The sequence below is a fragment of the Triturus cristatus genome, chromosome 9 (assembly GCF_964204655.1).
Source record: "Triturus cristatus chromosome 9, aTriCri1.1, whole genome shotgun sequence".
NCBI lineage: Eukaryota > Metazoa > Chordata > Amphibia > Caudata > Salamandridae > Triturus > Triturus cristatus.
In genome coordinates this window covers 19391705-19408278 of record NC_140592.1, presented here as the reverse complement: position 1 = coordinate 19408278, position 16574 = coordinate 19391705, and the positions used below count along the sequence as shown (strand labels likewise).

The 16574-nt window shown below is 49.3% G+C and overlaps 1 protein-coding gene across 1 annotated transcript in view; it reads right to left on the bottom strand.

Moving 5' to 3' along the window:
* Nucleotides 1-16574, bottom strand: part of PLXNB1 (plexin B1) — a 469341-nt gene that overhangs the window by 80652 nt on the left and 372115 nt on the right. The window contains exons 19-20 of the mRNA XM_085624251.1: nucleotides 5929-6105; nucleotides 789-957 (exon numbers count right to left, since the gene is read on the bottom strand). Of these exons, the coding sequence (XP_085480377.1) occupies nucleotides 789-957; nucleotides 5929-6105 (346 nt within the window). The remainder of the gene's footprint in view (nucleotides 1-788; nucleotides 958-5928; nucleotides 6106-16574) is intronic.

Below are 16574 nucleotides of genomic sequence, written 5' to 3'. Positions count from 1 at the left end.
AACCACAGTTTTGCAGATTAGGTTTATAAACGCTCTTGTAAATAGGGTGAAGAATAGACCACTTCCAGGATTCAGGGATGTTAGCAGAGAAATGTAGATGGTACTATCCTTCCTGCTCTATCCGTTAAGCGACCATGTGTTATTTGTGGAGAAGTGTGGCTCAATGGTTAGAGTGGCAGACCTTGATGCAGAGTTCTGGCCCGGGACCAGAGTTCAATCCCCCGCCTCAGCGGGTCTTGGATTCTGATAATTCTCACCTCGGTGCCTATTATAATCATGGGTCCCACGCTGCAACTCTGGGCAATAGCTTGCTTAATCTCCACAACGGCCCCAGCAGCGCTGGGATGCCTGGCTTCACCATGGGGGTGCCCAGGAGTGGACATTTCACAGGGAAAGGCCAGGAAGGGTTCCACAGCGGTATGAGTAAAAGCGCCAGGATACCCCCGTTGGGGGTGGCAGTGCGCTATACAAGTACATACACATTTACACACATTTACATTTCAACTTTCCTAATTTCGCAGAATGAGAAGGTTGCAATATTTACTCTTGGTACTTGCCTCCAAGCAGTGGAATGCACCCCCCCACTGCTGTGGAACATGAGACATCTGTTCCAATGTAGGAGGAAACCAAAGACAAGGTTGTTCCACTGATATCCCTAAGGTCCCTCCTCAGTCCCCCAGCCACAAGTGAACTGGAGAGGGAGAGGAGCTTGTGGTGTTTCACAGATGTTGCGTGTAGTCAGGATTTATACACACCGTGGAGGCTGCCTAGGGATGCTTGTGACATACCTGCTTCACACTGCACAGGGCATTTTCAGGGCACTCCGTGTCTGGAATGATCCGGCGCATCCTCCTCAGCTCTCGCCGCCGACGTTCGGCAGGTGAAACTGTAACACGGATCTTGGGGGCTTGAACCACGTCGAGGTTCTGTCCATAAACCAGGATCACTCGCCCACCACTGGAAGGAACAAACAGCAACACCAGTTTTTAATACAGGATGTAAACACGCATAAAAACGAAGAGATGATCATCAGGGCTGGGCAGAGATGCAACATTGACTCTGTCCATGAACTTCCTGCTCAGAGCACGGGTTTCACCCCTGCTCGCTCAGTGTTACTCTTCCCTATTACCATGAGCTTCCTGCTCTTTGCACAGGTTTCACCTCTAGGGACTCATTGTTTCTCTTTCCCGTGCCCATGAACTTCCTGCGCGGTGCACAGGTTTCACCTCTGCTGGCTCAGTGTTACTCTTCCCCGTGCAAATGAACTTCCTGTGCTGTGAAAAGGTTTCACCCCTGCTCACTCAGCGTTACTCTTCCCTCTGCCCATGAACTTCCTGCTGTGTGCACAAGTTTCACCCCTTCTGAATCATTGCTTCTCTTTCCCTTGCCCATGAACTTCCTGCTCAGAGCATGGGTTTCACCTCTGCTGACTCAGTGTTACTCTTCCCCATTACCATGAGCTTCCTGCTCAGTGCACAGGTTTCACCGCTGCTGGATCAGTGTTACTCTTCCCCATTACCATGAGCTTCCTGCTCAGTGCACAGGTTTCACCGCTGCTGGATCAGTGTTACTCTTCCCTATTACCATGAACTTCCTGCTCAGTGCACAGGTTTCACACCTTCTGACTCAGTGTTACTCTTCCCTATTACCAATGGACTTCTGCTCAGTGCACATGTTTCACTGCTGCTGACTCAGTGATACTCTTCCCTATTACCATGAACTTCTTGCTCAGTGCACAGGTTTCACCTCTGCTGACTCAGTGTTACTCTTCCCTATTACCATGAACTTCCTGCTCAGTGCACAGGTTTCACACCTTCTGACTCAGTGTTACTCTTCCCTATTACCATGAACTTCCTGCTCAGTGCACAGGTTTCACCTCTGCTGACTCAGTGTTACTCTTCTCCATTACCATGAGCTTCCTGCTCAGTGCACAGGTTTCACACCTTCTGACTCAGTGTTACTCTTCCCTATTACCATGAACTTCCTGCTCTGTGCACAGGTTTCACACCTTCTGACTCAGTGTTACTCTTCCCCATTACCATGAGCTTCCTGCTCAGTGCACAGGTTTCACACCTTCTGACTCAGTGTTACTCTTCCCCATTACCATGAGCTTCCTGCTCAGTGCACGGGTTTCACCTCTAGGGACTCATTGTTTCTCTTCCCCGTGCCCATGAACTTCCTGCTCAGTGCACAGGTTTCACCCCTTCTGAATCATTGCTTCTCTTCCCCGTGCCCATGAACTTCCTGCTCAGTGCACAGGTTTCACACCTTCTGACTCAGTGTTACTCTTCCCTATTACCATGAACTTCCTGCTCAGTGCACAGGTTTCACCTCTAGGGACTCATTGTTTCTCTTCCCCGTGCCCATGAACTTCCTGCTCTGTGCACAGGTTTCACACCTTCTGACTCAGTGTTACTCTTCCCTATTACCATGAACTTCCTGCTCTGTGCACAGGTTTCACCTCTAGTGACTCATTGTTACTCTTTCCTGTGCCCATGAACTTGTTGCTCGGTGCATAGGTTTCACCCCAGCTGACTCAGTGTTACTTTTCACTCTAATCATGAACTTCCTGCTCTGTGCACAGGTTTCACCGCTGCTGACTCAATGTTACTCTTTTAGTGTTTTGGTTTCAGCCTGTGAGTTTCTGCAACAGTGTGATGAGTCTTCAATCATACTAAAAGGAAATTGTTCACGGGCTAAAACATGGGATGACCTTGTAGATGGGGCAGTCTCCTAGGGGTGTACCAGTTTACGCTCTGTGTGTAGGTTGGCCGTGGTGTGTGTTGGGAGCTAACTGCAGTGTCAGGAGACGCTGGTGTCACCTTTGCTCCGACTGCTTCCCGAATGACCGGGCGAGTCTGTGCTAAGATCACGAGTCCCACAGGAGATGTGATAGAACCGCAGAGGACATGATGTTTGTCAAATTCTGTGACCTGTGAGGTCTCAGGCACCTCCTGAGCTCCTGGGAACCTTGTGGGCCAAGGCTCACTTGTAATGCGAAGTGGCCCCAATTCGGACTGACACTTTCAGAGACCCAATGGGCTGTTACGGTTCTTCAGGTACATTACCTATAAATCCTGAAACAGGGTGCGGCAGCAAACAAACTCAAGGATATACCATCACGTATGACAGGAGATTCAGATATCCAAGCCCGAGAGATCACAGACCACCGACCACCTGCAGGGATGTGGGCCTTACCTACGGAGCGCTGCTAGGTGCCCTCAAGCGTTGACCCTACCGCAGACTCCATTCACCTGCCCTCATGTCAAGAGCACACAAGAATGGCAAAGCATGCGATGGTCACTACATGGCCATACAGAATGCGGACGCGTGAAATACCAATGCTAATAAAATGAGGCATAACATCTAACACAGAGTCCTTTACTTGTCACAGGTACAGGAGGTCCTGACAGGTACAGGATGTCGTGACATGCCCAGGTGAGAGCTTCGTCAGGTGTTTGCTTACTCTCTGCATCTGCAGAGTACCTTAAGAGCGCCACGCGGCACTGATCGCTGTTCTGCCCACTGTGATAGTGTGTCTGTGACTCAGTCACAATCCTGGCGAATGAGTGTTTGTCGAGGAACAAGAAACTATCCCCAATTTGGCACTTTGATAATTCAGAGCAAGAATCAGTCAAGAGGCCAAAGAGATGGAAGAGGTGTGGCGCAGCGGCCAGGGCGACTGCCTCCGGATCCTGGGGTTCACGGTTCGATCCCCGGTGCTGGCAGCAGATCAACCCAGCACCATGCGACTCTGGGCAATAGCTCACTTAATCTTCCCGATGGCCCCCAGCGCCGGGACACCTCTCCGGAGGTAGCTGTGCGCTTCACAAATACTGGACATTTACATTTACAACTCAAGGGTCTGAATTCACACCACTGAATCCAGGGTAGGAGGCGTACTGGTAGCCAAGAGGACGCTGCACAGATACCAGAATCTCATCTGGTTTGCAGATAATGTATATTTATGTGTAGACACGTGCATTATGTTGGTTCAATTAGCGGTACCCTTTAAAGCTATTTCAGCCCATCTCAGGTGAACTAAAAAAACACAAAAAACTAAAAGTTTTAATACAGGTATAGCTCCAAGGTGGACAGGCCAGTATTTTGAAAAGGTGGTAGTTTCTCCTGTACTACCCAACAAGGGCCCGGTTCATATTCTACTTCGGATTAATCATATGCCAGCCCCCTCACCTCTTTCCACAGCAGACGAGATTCAGGATTTTAGAAGGTTTCCCACAGTGGTTCCAGCACCCAGAAATGCCTGCGTACCCCGCCCCTTTCCTAGGGTAACTTTCAGGCTCCTAGATTTTGGAGCTAGGTTTGCACCAACAGGGCAAATACCTTTGTGCCCCACGTGGAGACGTTCATTGCACCTTTGCACCTCTCTAGCAGAGCAGCCAATGCCGCTGGTGTAACTTCACCAGGGTCCTCACACAGGCTGCCCTCTACGGCGGGGCCTGTATTCCTGTCCGCACAGGAGCTCCAGGACTGTGGGACACAGGGCCCATGGTAGTTACAAGGTGTACCCCAAAGGTGACCAAAGAAATTCAGGGGATTTGGGGATATTGCACCCAGTTCTACTGGTACTTTCTCCTGTTACCCTTCCAAGTTAAACCTGGACACATCTGCAGCTTGTAGCAGTCAAAATTCCAAGAAAGCACAAGAGATCTGCGATAAAGAGGCGTATCTCATAATCCCGATGAGGCAGGTAACTGTTGTTACTTTATCTTGAGCAGTCAATAAATCAATCAAAATCTTATTAAGCACAACTACTCACCCGTGAGGGTCTCAAGGCTCTGGGTGGGGAGCTAGGTCTGTGGTTGAGCAAGCAGTGAACAAGCAGTGAACAAGCAGTGACGGCAAACAAACTGTGGCACTGGCACCCGGATAGTTCTACATTCTGCTCATTCGACACATCCTTTCCATGAGGTGGTCTCCAGTCACCATGAGTTTTAGCACTTGAGCTAATCTTCAGCCAATCACAACATGGAGCGATCTGCTCCAGCAACAAGTGGCCCCACTGGAGCAAATCGACCCACCCCCATCCCACCTTTTATTGGTTTGGTTAGTCCTTGCTCTACTTTTCAGCCATCGCAGCTAAATGAGGCCTTTGGCATGCTAAAAGGTTGCTTTACTTTCAAGAATTCCATGCAACACATGTTGGAGATTGTCATTTTTTGGAAGAAAACGGGGTCTAAAGGATGCAATAGGCTGAGGTATGCAACGCATGGCGGCGACATGGACCGATGCGGCAGCAGCCGGCGAGGAATAGTCCTCGTGGTGCACATCTGTTGTGAAGGTGTACATATCTGTGTGAGGGGGCAGTAAGATCCCCTAGTGGTGTGCTCCTGTTGTGAATGTCTACTTATTGTGTGAGGGGACAGTGAGACCCCCCGATGCCTCCCCCTGGTGGTGTGCCTCTGTGAGTAATGCCTACGCATCTCTCTGAGGGTACAGTGAGAACCCCTGTTGGTGCGCATCTGTTGTGAATGTCTACTTATCTGTGTGAGGGGATGAGACCCCCCCCATGCCCCCTGGTGGTGTGCATCTGTTGGGAATGTCTACTTATCTGTGTGAGGAGGCAGTGAGACCCCCCCACCCCTCCCCCTAGTGGTGTGCATCTGTAGTGAATGTCTATGTATCTGTGTGAGGAGGCAGCGAGACCCCCCTAGTGGTGTGTAGTTGTTGTGAATGTCTACATTTCTGTGTGAGGGGATGAGACCCCCCTATCCACCCCGTTGGCAGCATCTGTTGTGAATGTCTACTTATTGTGTGAGGGGACAGTGAGACCCCCACCCCTCCCCCTGGCAGTGTGCATATGTTGTGAATGTATACTTGTCTGTGTGAGATGAACTCCCCCAGTGGTGTGCCTCTGCCTGGAATGCCTACGCATCTCTGAGGGCACAGTGAGATCCCCCCTTGTACCTGAGGAAGCTCTTTGCAGGAGCGGCAGATGTGATGTTGGGGTCTGGGGTGTATCTGAAGGACAGTCCTTCTGCTCTGCGTTCCTGGTCGCCATATTTGATGGTCACCGGGCGCTCCGCTGACGCGTTACTGGGACCCGTGCGACACTCCAGCTGGTTCTCCTGCACCTCCGAGAAGCTTAGAGATAGAAAAAGGATTATTTCTCAGAATCACAAAGATCCCAGAACACTGAAAAGTATTTAGATGTTATCAAAGTCACTGTGCAGCCTTGGTGACACATTACAGGATGCACTTTTGAAAGATGCATTGGTTACAGCACATAAATCATCCAGTCCACGTATTCCCTCCTCCACAGCTTATCAAGGGATCAGGCGACATTAAGAACAGGCTAACACTTATCTTTTATTTATTACTTTTCATCCAATCAGGGTTGAGCCCCCTTCACAGTGAGATATAATTCACAAAAAAGGACATTATGACAATGAAACTATTGTACGTTACTGCATTTTACAGACCTGAATTATGGGCCGTTTATTCTTGTAAACGTATTATCTTTCCTCATTTTAGGTCCCAATACAGACAGCCTCAGCTGCCTGTAGAAAGAGATCTTCACCTCTAAACATCAGAAAGAAGTATAGACACTAGAGTGTATATAGCAGAGAGGGGGCGGGCTTTGAACCAGCCCTCATCAGTCACTGGGTTTCATGCGTTATTCGTGGTTCGCTTCGCGGGCTGTCCGTCAGTGCCGTGGGAGGGCAGGCTTTGAACCAGCCCTCATCAGCCACTGGATTTCATGGGTTATTCGTGGTTTGCTTCGAGGGCTGTCAGTCAGGGCCGTAGCATTTTTAGGATGGCTTCATGAGTGCTCCCGTTAGGTTTGGCTGCACGTGACACATGGCATGCTACCTATCACTGAGACACATGTTTATTCTTTGATGTATTTACTTTGCTGCCAGGGTGACTGTTGGAAAACGAGGCAGCATCTGTGAGGCCTGCACAAATAACATGACTACATTTGTCCTTCACTGGGAACCAAACACCCAATTGTAGCGCCTGACTCTCAGAGGGTAGCGTTGCAGAGCAGTCGGAGGCTTACTCAAGGGAGGTGGTGTGGGCTAGTAATCGCCATTTGCAGGTGCACAAAAATAACACTCAAATAATTGATTGTCCAGTCTGTACTTTGCTTTATAAAAGTAAGAGTACATTTATTAAACACACACACTACTCAATACTATGCACCAACTTACAAATATACATAAGCTGTTGGAATTACTTTGTGACATTGCATAACATCTCCACCCCTCCCACAGGGGGGGTGGGGTCTAGTACCACTACTCCCATGTATGCACATCAACTTTCCCTCAATGCAGATAGTTGAACATAACCTGGAGCGAAGGCCCTGCGCACTGGCACCATCCCAGTGGCGACCCACACAAATGTAGCCATGTTATTTGTGCAGGCCTCACAGATGCTGCCTCATTTTCCAACATTGGTGGCAGCGGTGGGATACATAGTATCCCATTCTGGTGTGCATTTACAGCATTTGATAAGTCCAGTTTTGCCACACATTACCTATGCAGCAATGAGCAAATGGAAGAGCGCAAGGCTCTGAGAAGGGTTTAAACTTTTGGTTATGTGAACTAAAGGTATGGGAAAGGAAAGCCCCGCGCCCATATGTGTCATGTGAAGTTATTATGGTTTAAATGTAAGCTGTATTGATATGACCGCGCTATGTTAATTATAATGTGCTAGCGGGATGGTGCTTTCCAGGAAATGATTGCATACAAATGTTCTTAGCCATATTGTACACCTTTGAACCCTAACACTACATACACTACACCTGCATGAGGAGGGTGTCTCCTCAAGTGATAGGGACAGCAACTGATACCTACATCAGAGGTGGGGGTGTAGGGGTGGGTTGACCTTCAAGGGGGACAGGAGAAGTAGGGGTCCTGGGAGGTTCCCGCGCTTTTTAAGGGCAGGGAGGGTTTCCACATGAGGGGCCCCAGATATCCTTCTCCCACTGGAAGTTTCTTGCTAATGGCGTAGGCCAAAACCACTGGAAGGGTGGGGCAGGAGGTTTTTTCTTTACCCCGTGTAGTAGCGCCCCGGGGGTTCCCATGGTGGGGGACCCCAAGAAACTTTTCCCACGGTGGGAGGAGGGTGTGGTAGAGTTAAATGTTCGGCAGGTCCCCCAGGTTAGCCGGTGGGGAGGTGAGCAACCCAGGGTGGCCCCTGGTAGTGGGTGGCCCCCAAAGAGGGTAGTTCTTGGGTGATGGTGTGTAGTGGTAGCCCCTAGGTACTCTAGGTGAGCTAGGTAACTGACCCAGTGGAGATCTGAGTGGGGACGATGTGCTCCCTAGTTCCAGGTGAAGGGTTAGTGGTGGACCCTGAGGTGTCAAGGTCGAGTGGCTGGTGACCAGTCCGGTAGGTCCAGTGGGACTTGGACCCAAGGACCAGGAACATGGGGGTGTTCACCTAGCTCGAGGCAGGAGGTGGACTTCTGCCAGGTAGTACAACCCTGAACACAGGTGGGGCCTATCTTAATTGAAGGGACCCTGCGTTTCGTGAAGGGGTGGTGCAGGCCTAGCCGGGATTTTTATGGTCCCGGGCTGAGAGTGGTAGTACTACCCTGAAGTCAGGTGGGGCCTATCTTAAGTGAAGGGACCCTGCTCTTCAGAAGGGGTGGTGCAGGCCATCCAGGGACCATGTAGGTTCCTGGGCGGTCTCCCAAGGCGCTGCAGGGAGACTGGGGAGAGTCATGAGAGGTGGGCCTGGATCTAGCTAACTCGGGGCCCACAGGCTCTCTAAGGGTACTCCGGGAGGAGAACACGCCTCTCGGAGGGAAGGCCCTGTTCTCGCAGCGGAGAACAAGGAAGGGGTCTAGGTTCCCGGGGTAGTTTCCGTGTGGAGCTACTGATGGGGGGAATGAGCTGTAGGAGGTCTGATGGGGCACCCTCAGTGTTCCTCCCTGGCACTGCCAGTGTGGTGGTGAGGCCGGTCTGAGCTCCTATCAGGGAGCCAGTCCAGTGGCCAAAGGTTGCTTTTCTGTGTAGGAAAAGCATGAGTGGCTGTACTTTCTTCAGGGAAGACAGTCATCCCGAAAGGGAGTTGGCAGCAGAATGACTTCAGCGGCAGGGTGAGGGTCCAGAGAGGTTGCATCTTTGGGGTGCAAGGAGCAAACGGAGAGAGGGTACTGGTTGGAACAAACTCTGGAAGGGAGACCAGCTAGTGACCCAAGTGGTGGGATGTAGACCTATCCCAGAAGACCGCATCGGTGCTGAGGCACTGTACCCTTGTCCAGAGAAGTGGTAGGCATAGTGTTGCATGCCCAAGGGCAAAGAGGGCCTAGTTAGGCTGAGTCCATGTAGACCATGAGTGACCTAGAGGTATCTAACCTAGAGTCCGGAGGGTTCTTAGGGTAGTCTGGGATCCCTGTCAGGGGTGGAGATTTCATGGATGGGAGGAGTAGGTGGTCTGAGCGGATAACTGGTCAGTAAGGGGAGTCTGGTCAGAACCCCTTATAACTAGTTATCGCTGACTACGGGTAGTGTACCCATGTAGAGTGGCTACTTCTTCCCTGTAGGAATCAGCTGGGCGCGGCGTGTGTTAGAAGGTGGTTCTGACACTATGGGCCGCCCGGATTTTTCGCTTTTTGAGCACCTAATTGTTGAGCTTTTACTGTGGGGGAGCCTCATAAGTTGGGACTCACCCACAGTGAACTCATGATGTAAGAGACTGCATGGGGATTTTACTGGTGTTCCCCTGGCTCGACCAGGCCACTGCACAGCAGCTGGAGTAAGGGACACCGGGCTGGTTACATGCAGACACATGTGTACATGCGTGTGCACACATGTACGGGCTACGCAGGGGGAGATTCCTAGCGTGCGCAGTCCAGGAGCAGCTACAAAGTGAATAGTGTGGCAGTCAATGTTCCCTCCAATTTATTTCCTCTGTGTGCGGCACTGCAAGGCTTTGTGCACCACGCATGCCAGCGCAGCTCTTGGGTATATAAATCCCTGGCACGTACCGCTCAAAACCTTTGTTTACAATGAGAGCGAAAACGGGAGTATCACAAATATAGCTCCATTTAATGGTCTTGAGACAGTTTTGCAATGCAGATACAGATCATCCTGACGCGATTTGTTTACTCTCGTGGCGCCTGCACCCCAAGTTTAAAGAAGGACAGGACTCCGAAGGTAGCACCTTAATAAGATTTTATTGAATATTCTCAATTGGAGAATTGCTCATTTGGCGGGGGAATGTTAGGAGACTATACAAGGGTATAAACATTTAGCAAGTTGACAATTACATAGCACATTAACATGTTGATGTACCACCTAACAATTTGTGTCCGTGCTAAGAGGCAGTCCGTAAAATGTGCACATCCGGGACAAACAGACTGTGGCAAAGGGTGGCTCAGACAAGGCAAGTGCTGACACGAGATGTGTGACATGCCTACTTCTGTCACCGGTTCTGGCCCTTCTTGCACAGTTGATAACCTTTATCAAGCTCAACTCCTGAGCAGCATGTCCAAGGGATTTTCCTTCTGTCTTTTTCTCAATTTAGACTTCATAGTGTTTGAGGCTGAATCTACAATGGGGAAAAATAAGTGCAGGTACTCAACCCACTGAACTGTAGACTAGAGGTGGAGCCAGGGGCATATCTAAGAGCGCGTAGCAGACACAATCATTTAATGACTATTCTTTCTCAGTCTTCCTCTTCTAATCATTTTATAATCAGATACATTTTTCATGCACTCATTATGCCGCTCCTCTTAACTACTCCTTTATCCCCCAGGCTTACATTTTTCCTTTTAGTATTTTACCCCTTTTAATATTTCTCTCCAATGTGTTTCTCTACCCCTTCCTTTTCCACTCATCTCTCCTGCCACTTTCTGCTTTCACTTTCTCCATGCCTCTCTCCACTCTTTGCTTCCCTTTCTTCTCATTTCTCTGTTGCTTTGTCTTTGTTTCTTTTCTTTTCCCTGTGTCTCTATACCCCCATCTTCCTTTTTTTTTTTTAACAAACTTTATTGAAGACCTTGACATCATAGCAGTGTAGAAATTAGTACAGATGGTCTTTTTCTTTGAGGCGCCCACAATAATACAATGTATGAGTCCATTATACAGGGATACATATAATGCAATTGAAAAGTAACTGCAATTACTGCCAAATGAAGGCAACAGTTTCCGAAAATAATGCAGCTTAGACATATGAGAATCCATATCAGAAATCATAACTGTCCTATTTAACTAAAATAAACAATCCCAACCACAACCCCCCACCCTAACCCTCCCACCCCAAGCTCCTGGTCTGTTTAGGATATCGCCATTAGTACCCCCCCCCCCCATCTTCCTTAACCCTTGTTCCTTTATCACTACATATATTATTCTGATCCTCTTCTACCCCTTTCCCCTTTATTTCTCCCTGTGCAGGTGTGGTGAACTAATGGGTGATACGGTGGTCCTGTTGCCCTGGCAAAATTACCACAAAATTCTTCGGCAATGAAACATGTTTGTTGCTCATAAGTAACTCTGGTTTTAATCCCTTACCTTGGGACTTTATAAATAAAGAATGATAATAGTCTTTTTGACACGTTTTTCGTTTGTGGTCATGAGACTTAGTGAATGGACAGCAACACCCTGACACTGAGGACTGGACATAATAAGCTGTAGGGATAGATACAGAAACCCACATTAGGTTTCCCTGTCACATGGCTCCTAATACAGTGAAAAGCATCGCTGCACGCATAGGAGTATGCGGATGATGAGAAACCGTGCCACAAGGAACAGCTAGCCAACAGGCAAACAGTGGCTGCCTACGTGAGGTGTCTCCTACACTTCTGATGGCACTCACTGCTGCACGGCCTTCTAATATATGCATCACCGATGAGTCAGATGTAAACTGGTCATCTTTCTCCCTAGGTAAAATAATTAAAGCAATCAACTGATAGCCAATCATGCGGGATGTAGTTGTAAGGGGTTCATTGTTCTTGTTGACGGATACATACACAGCTAAACAAAATATGGATGTTTCCCTTCGTTACAACTCAGACTCTTTCCCTAGCTTCTTGTTTCCCTTGCTTTTCTTCTTGTCGATAATTTGCTCCTTCTCCTTTTCTCTTTACCCGTCTTTATAATACCTACAAAGCTGCTATCCCCTCTTGTTCTTCCTTATTTTTCTTTCTTTCCATCCACACCTCATGTGCTCATCTTTTGTCCTATCTTAACTTGTCTTATCTTGTCTCTCGTGGTAGGACCGGCCTGCACATGCATCACATGATAGGGACCATCAGGCCTATTGGTCTGAAAGATAATGAGGATGGGAAAGGGTCAGTCTTAGACTTGACAGGTTTGTTGCTAGCCAGCAGACGTTTCCAGAGCCTGGATCTTTGAAGGGTATCTAGAGTCGTTAACGGGAGAAAGGGGGCGAGTGCTGTACATGACATTTCATAGTTCAAGTTCAGTACTCATTTCTAACTCCAGCTCACTCCTCTTCCAGTGGACATGCAAAGCTGTACACTCTTCCGTGCCACTCATTTGATTTTATATAGGCGGACTTCATCTGAAAGTATTGGCGAGCTTACACGAGCACCAGTTACATTACACAAGGACACATGCATTTTTTTCAGGCACAAGGATATTTTGGCATTATGGCCTGAGCTGCTGACTGTGGAGCTGGGACACCCGGTTGGAGCCTCTGCATTGGCTCAACATCCTGTGGTTCTGGGCCAATCACGTAATGCCCCTGTGCGTAACAAAAACATGAACGTGTCCTTCTGTAACTTAAGTGGTGCTCGTGGAAAGAGCTCCAGTATCTTTGCATCAAGTTCTCGCTAAAAAACGTTTTTTACTTAGAATCACAGGCTTGTGATTGGCAGATTGACAGGCAGTTTTGAAAACGTGAGTGCTGCTTTCAGTACACTCTATTAATTTTATATGGGTGCAATAGAGTCCGCTACTGCTGGACTGTCACGCAAGCCCAGGCTCCAAGATGTTAAAGAAATGATCAATGGGAGGGCACAGATCAGCACCCAATGCAGAGACCTGGGCCACTAACCAGACACGAATCCACCCCGCTCACGCCCTCCTCTCCCCACCACTACCAACAACTCTTCCTCCGTGACTCACACATGCAGCCATCAGCACCGCGACAAGCGGTTGCACGAATGAGAAAAAGAGCGCCATTCACCTGAGAGGGGTGATGTGGTGCTTAGAAGGGACTGAGGGGCTGGGAAGGATGTCATGGTGCGGGTGACAGCAGGATGAGGTGGCAGCGAATGAGGAAAAGAGCGCCATTCACCCGAGAGGGGTTATGTGGTACTTAGAAGGGACTCAGGGGCTGGGAAGGATGTCATGGTGCGGGTGACAGCAGGATGAGGTGGGAAGCGATCCTCGGCTTACTCAACAGGCCCAGGCAGAGGTGCCTGTGTCAAGCCTGGCACTCCAGTAGTTCAGGCTTTACAGTGCGACTGACACGTAGTAGGGCGTGTCAGTAGACGATGGAATATGCACCTACACTGTCAATGCATATTGATTTTTATGGAGCACCTGTGCTTCCAGCATCGTCACATGAAATGTATGTCGCTCGGCAAATTTGCTACAACTAATGACAACTAAAAGCAGTGAGCTCACATCATGAATGCAAACATTTAAAATGCTCTAATATGGGATAAAGAACAAATAGGAAACTCTGTGAAATAAAGTATTTACGTCAGTATCACGCTACATTTTATTTTTGGGCACTTTTAATTAACCCCTTCAGTGCCCCGCCTTTTCCACGCCCTGTGCCGGGCGTTTCATTAGCGGGCGGGGTTCATGACGAGCTGGACTCGTCATGGGCACAGCGCAACCGCGGCCCATGACGAGTCCAGCTCGTCATGGGCACAGAAGGGGTTAAACAGCTGCAAACCTTGGGCAGATTTGCAGAAATTAACAGTTTGCCACGCCAAAACAGGACTCTGTTCAACAACGACAAACAAACACAAATCGTGCAGATGTATCACCACATAAAACAAAAATTTCTGGACGTGCACTCGGATGCTGCTGCACCTCTGATTAATCTTTGCAGCTTTAAAGGCTCCCCCACTCCCGACACGAATCGCACAAACGGCATGTTTAACTTCCGGCTGCTCAGGGCTCTGTTATGACATTCCACTGGCCCATGGCAGGGAAGGTCTAGCGTTTTCGAAGTCTTATTTCAGCTGACCTTCACCCCGCCTTGTAAACTCACCAGACTTTTTCCCTGCATTTCAGCACCAAGAAAAATACCTTTCATTCTTTTCACAACACTCATATTTTAAGAGGCTGTGGGCAGCAAAAAGTCTTTCAATTTTGCAGGAAGCTGGGACATGCGCGCTGTGCAATATAGTGTGCGCGCTAGGGAAAGATAGTGTGGAACCATGGTGGCAGAACTTATGCAGTATTGGGTGGTGACATGGAATAGGCTTTATACACTGGAAAGAAACATGCCAGGGAAAGTCAGTGTGTTTTACTGTGTTTTCACTTCATTATTCCCCTATGGGGATGTGGGGCCCATGGCTAGATTAACTTCCATTAGGCCTACAGATTCCAGACACACACTTAAGTCCAATGTACCGAATGTGAAAATAAGTATTCTGCAGAGTCCAAAGACATATTTGTACTGCTTTTGGGTCATCCAGAACGGTCATATTTCTCTGAGCCAGCCATGACCAGACCCAGACTGAGGGCTGACCTCAGGTGGATGGATTGATAACCTTTCTCCCACAAGCGAGGGCCTCCTCTCCATGAAGAGATGATGGGTGGGGCTACAGGCTCATCCATCACTAGGTGCCAGGCACCAGGCTGCACCAAGGAGGGAAGGAGTTTGGTTTCAGAGGCCATGTGGCCAGAGACACTGAATGATGCCATTTTGAACAAACCCAGAGGCTGGACAAGAAGGAGGGAGCAGGGGCAGGAAAGTGATGTGTCGCTGTTTGATAGGACCAACAGGGACTTCCTGACAGCCCCCCATCTCAACTTTTAAAAAGTGCTTGCACAGGAAGAGAAGCTCTCTCTGGGGTGTGGTCTGCTGAGGCTGAAGGTGCTGGAGCCTGGCGCAATGGGCAGTTGGAAGGAGAGACCCCTTAACTGCCCCCAGGACCCTAACAGCACCAGAAGAAGAGCCCAGGACTGGAGCGCAGGAGCAGGGGCCTCTGCGCAGGGAGAAGAGAGGCTAAGGAGGAGAGCCAGGCGAAGGGCTGGCGCAGGGAGCCAGTGAAGACGACTCCCGGCTGAATCCACCCTCTCAGAGACCCCGAGGGCAGAGGAGAGTGTTCCCAGTGGCTGGGGCTGGCAAAGAGGAGCATGAAGCGCCCCATAATGCCTCGCCAGGCATTTGGAAATCTGCAGTTTTGGTGCTTTGTGGCCCCCAGAGGAGGGGGGCCACCCTCACTTGTGAAAAGGTGCTGGGGGAGCTGCTGGAGAAGCGCAGTCTTCCCCCCCCACCCCACCCCCCTCCAGCATGAAGAAATCTGCCGTTTTCGTGCTTTGTGGCCCCCAGAGGGGGGGGGGGGGGGGGGTCACCCTCACTTGTGAAAAGGTGTTGGGAGAGCTGCTGGAGAAGTGCAGTCCTCCCCCCCAGCACGAAGAAAAGTCCCCCCCCTCAGTGTCATGGGGACCTAAAGGAAACTACCCCTCAAGGGCTCCGCTAGCATTTAAACACCTTCTGGGCTGGAACTTTTGTTCTACAGCTGAGGGTGTGTGGAGAAGTGCATCATGAAGTGAAGGGCTGAGTGGGGGATGTGTGAAGAAGTGCATCCCCTGGAGGTGAAGTGGTGTAATTGCACCGAAATGCATTTACTAGTGGTTATTTCTTTTTAGGTGGACTGAAAGTCACATGTGTAAAGTGAAGTACCTGTGTAAGGTGGTGTTAAGCTAAATGGAGTTATGTTGCTGGACCTTCCTGCTAGGGGGTCTGGCTGTATTTACGTAATCCCATGCTTTTACCTGTGATTCCTTTGAAAGTGAAGAGGTGCACTGCCGGAGAAGTGTAGTTGCCAGGAGTACTTTTTTTGAAGGGACTGTAAGTCACATGTGTAAGGAGATGTCATAAGCCAAGTGGGGCTATGTTGCCAGACAGTCCTGCTAGGGTGTCTGGCTGTATATGCGCAATCCTGTGATTTCATCTGTGATGCCTTTAGGGGCTGTAATTGCAATGCATTCAAATGATCAACCAAAGGGATGAGTACTGTCATTCTAAAGTGTGCGTAAACATGGATTCTTGCTGATGCGCTTAGGTGAAGACCCCAGACTGCTAGACCTTAAGATATAGAGGTGCATAATTTATGGTCAGTAGGAGATGCTCAGTCAGGGTCATGTGTCACCAAGGCAGGTTTACCCCTTTTTAATGCTTGTTGAGGTAATGGGGTGGGTCGCCAGTGGGATGGTGCCAGTGTGCAGGGCCCTCGCTCCAGGTTATGTTCAACTATCTGCATTGGGGGCAAGTTGATGGGCATACATGGGAGTGGTGGTACTAGACGCCACCCCCCCTGTGGGAGGGGTGGAGATGTTATGCAATGTCACAAAGTAATTCCAACAGCTTATGTATATTTGTAAATTGGTGCATAGTATTGAGTAGTGTGCGTGTTTAATAAATGTACTCTTACTTTTATAAAGCAAAGT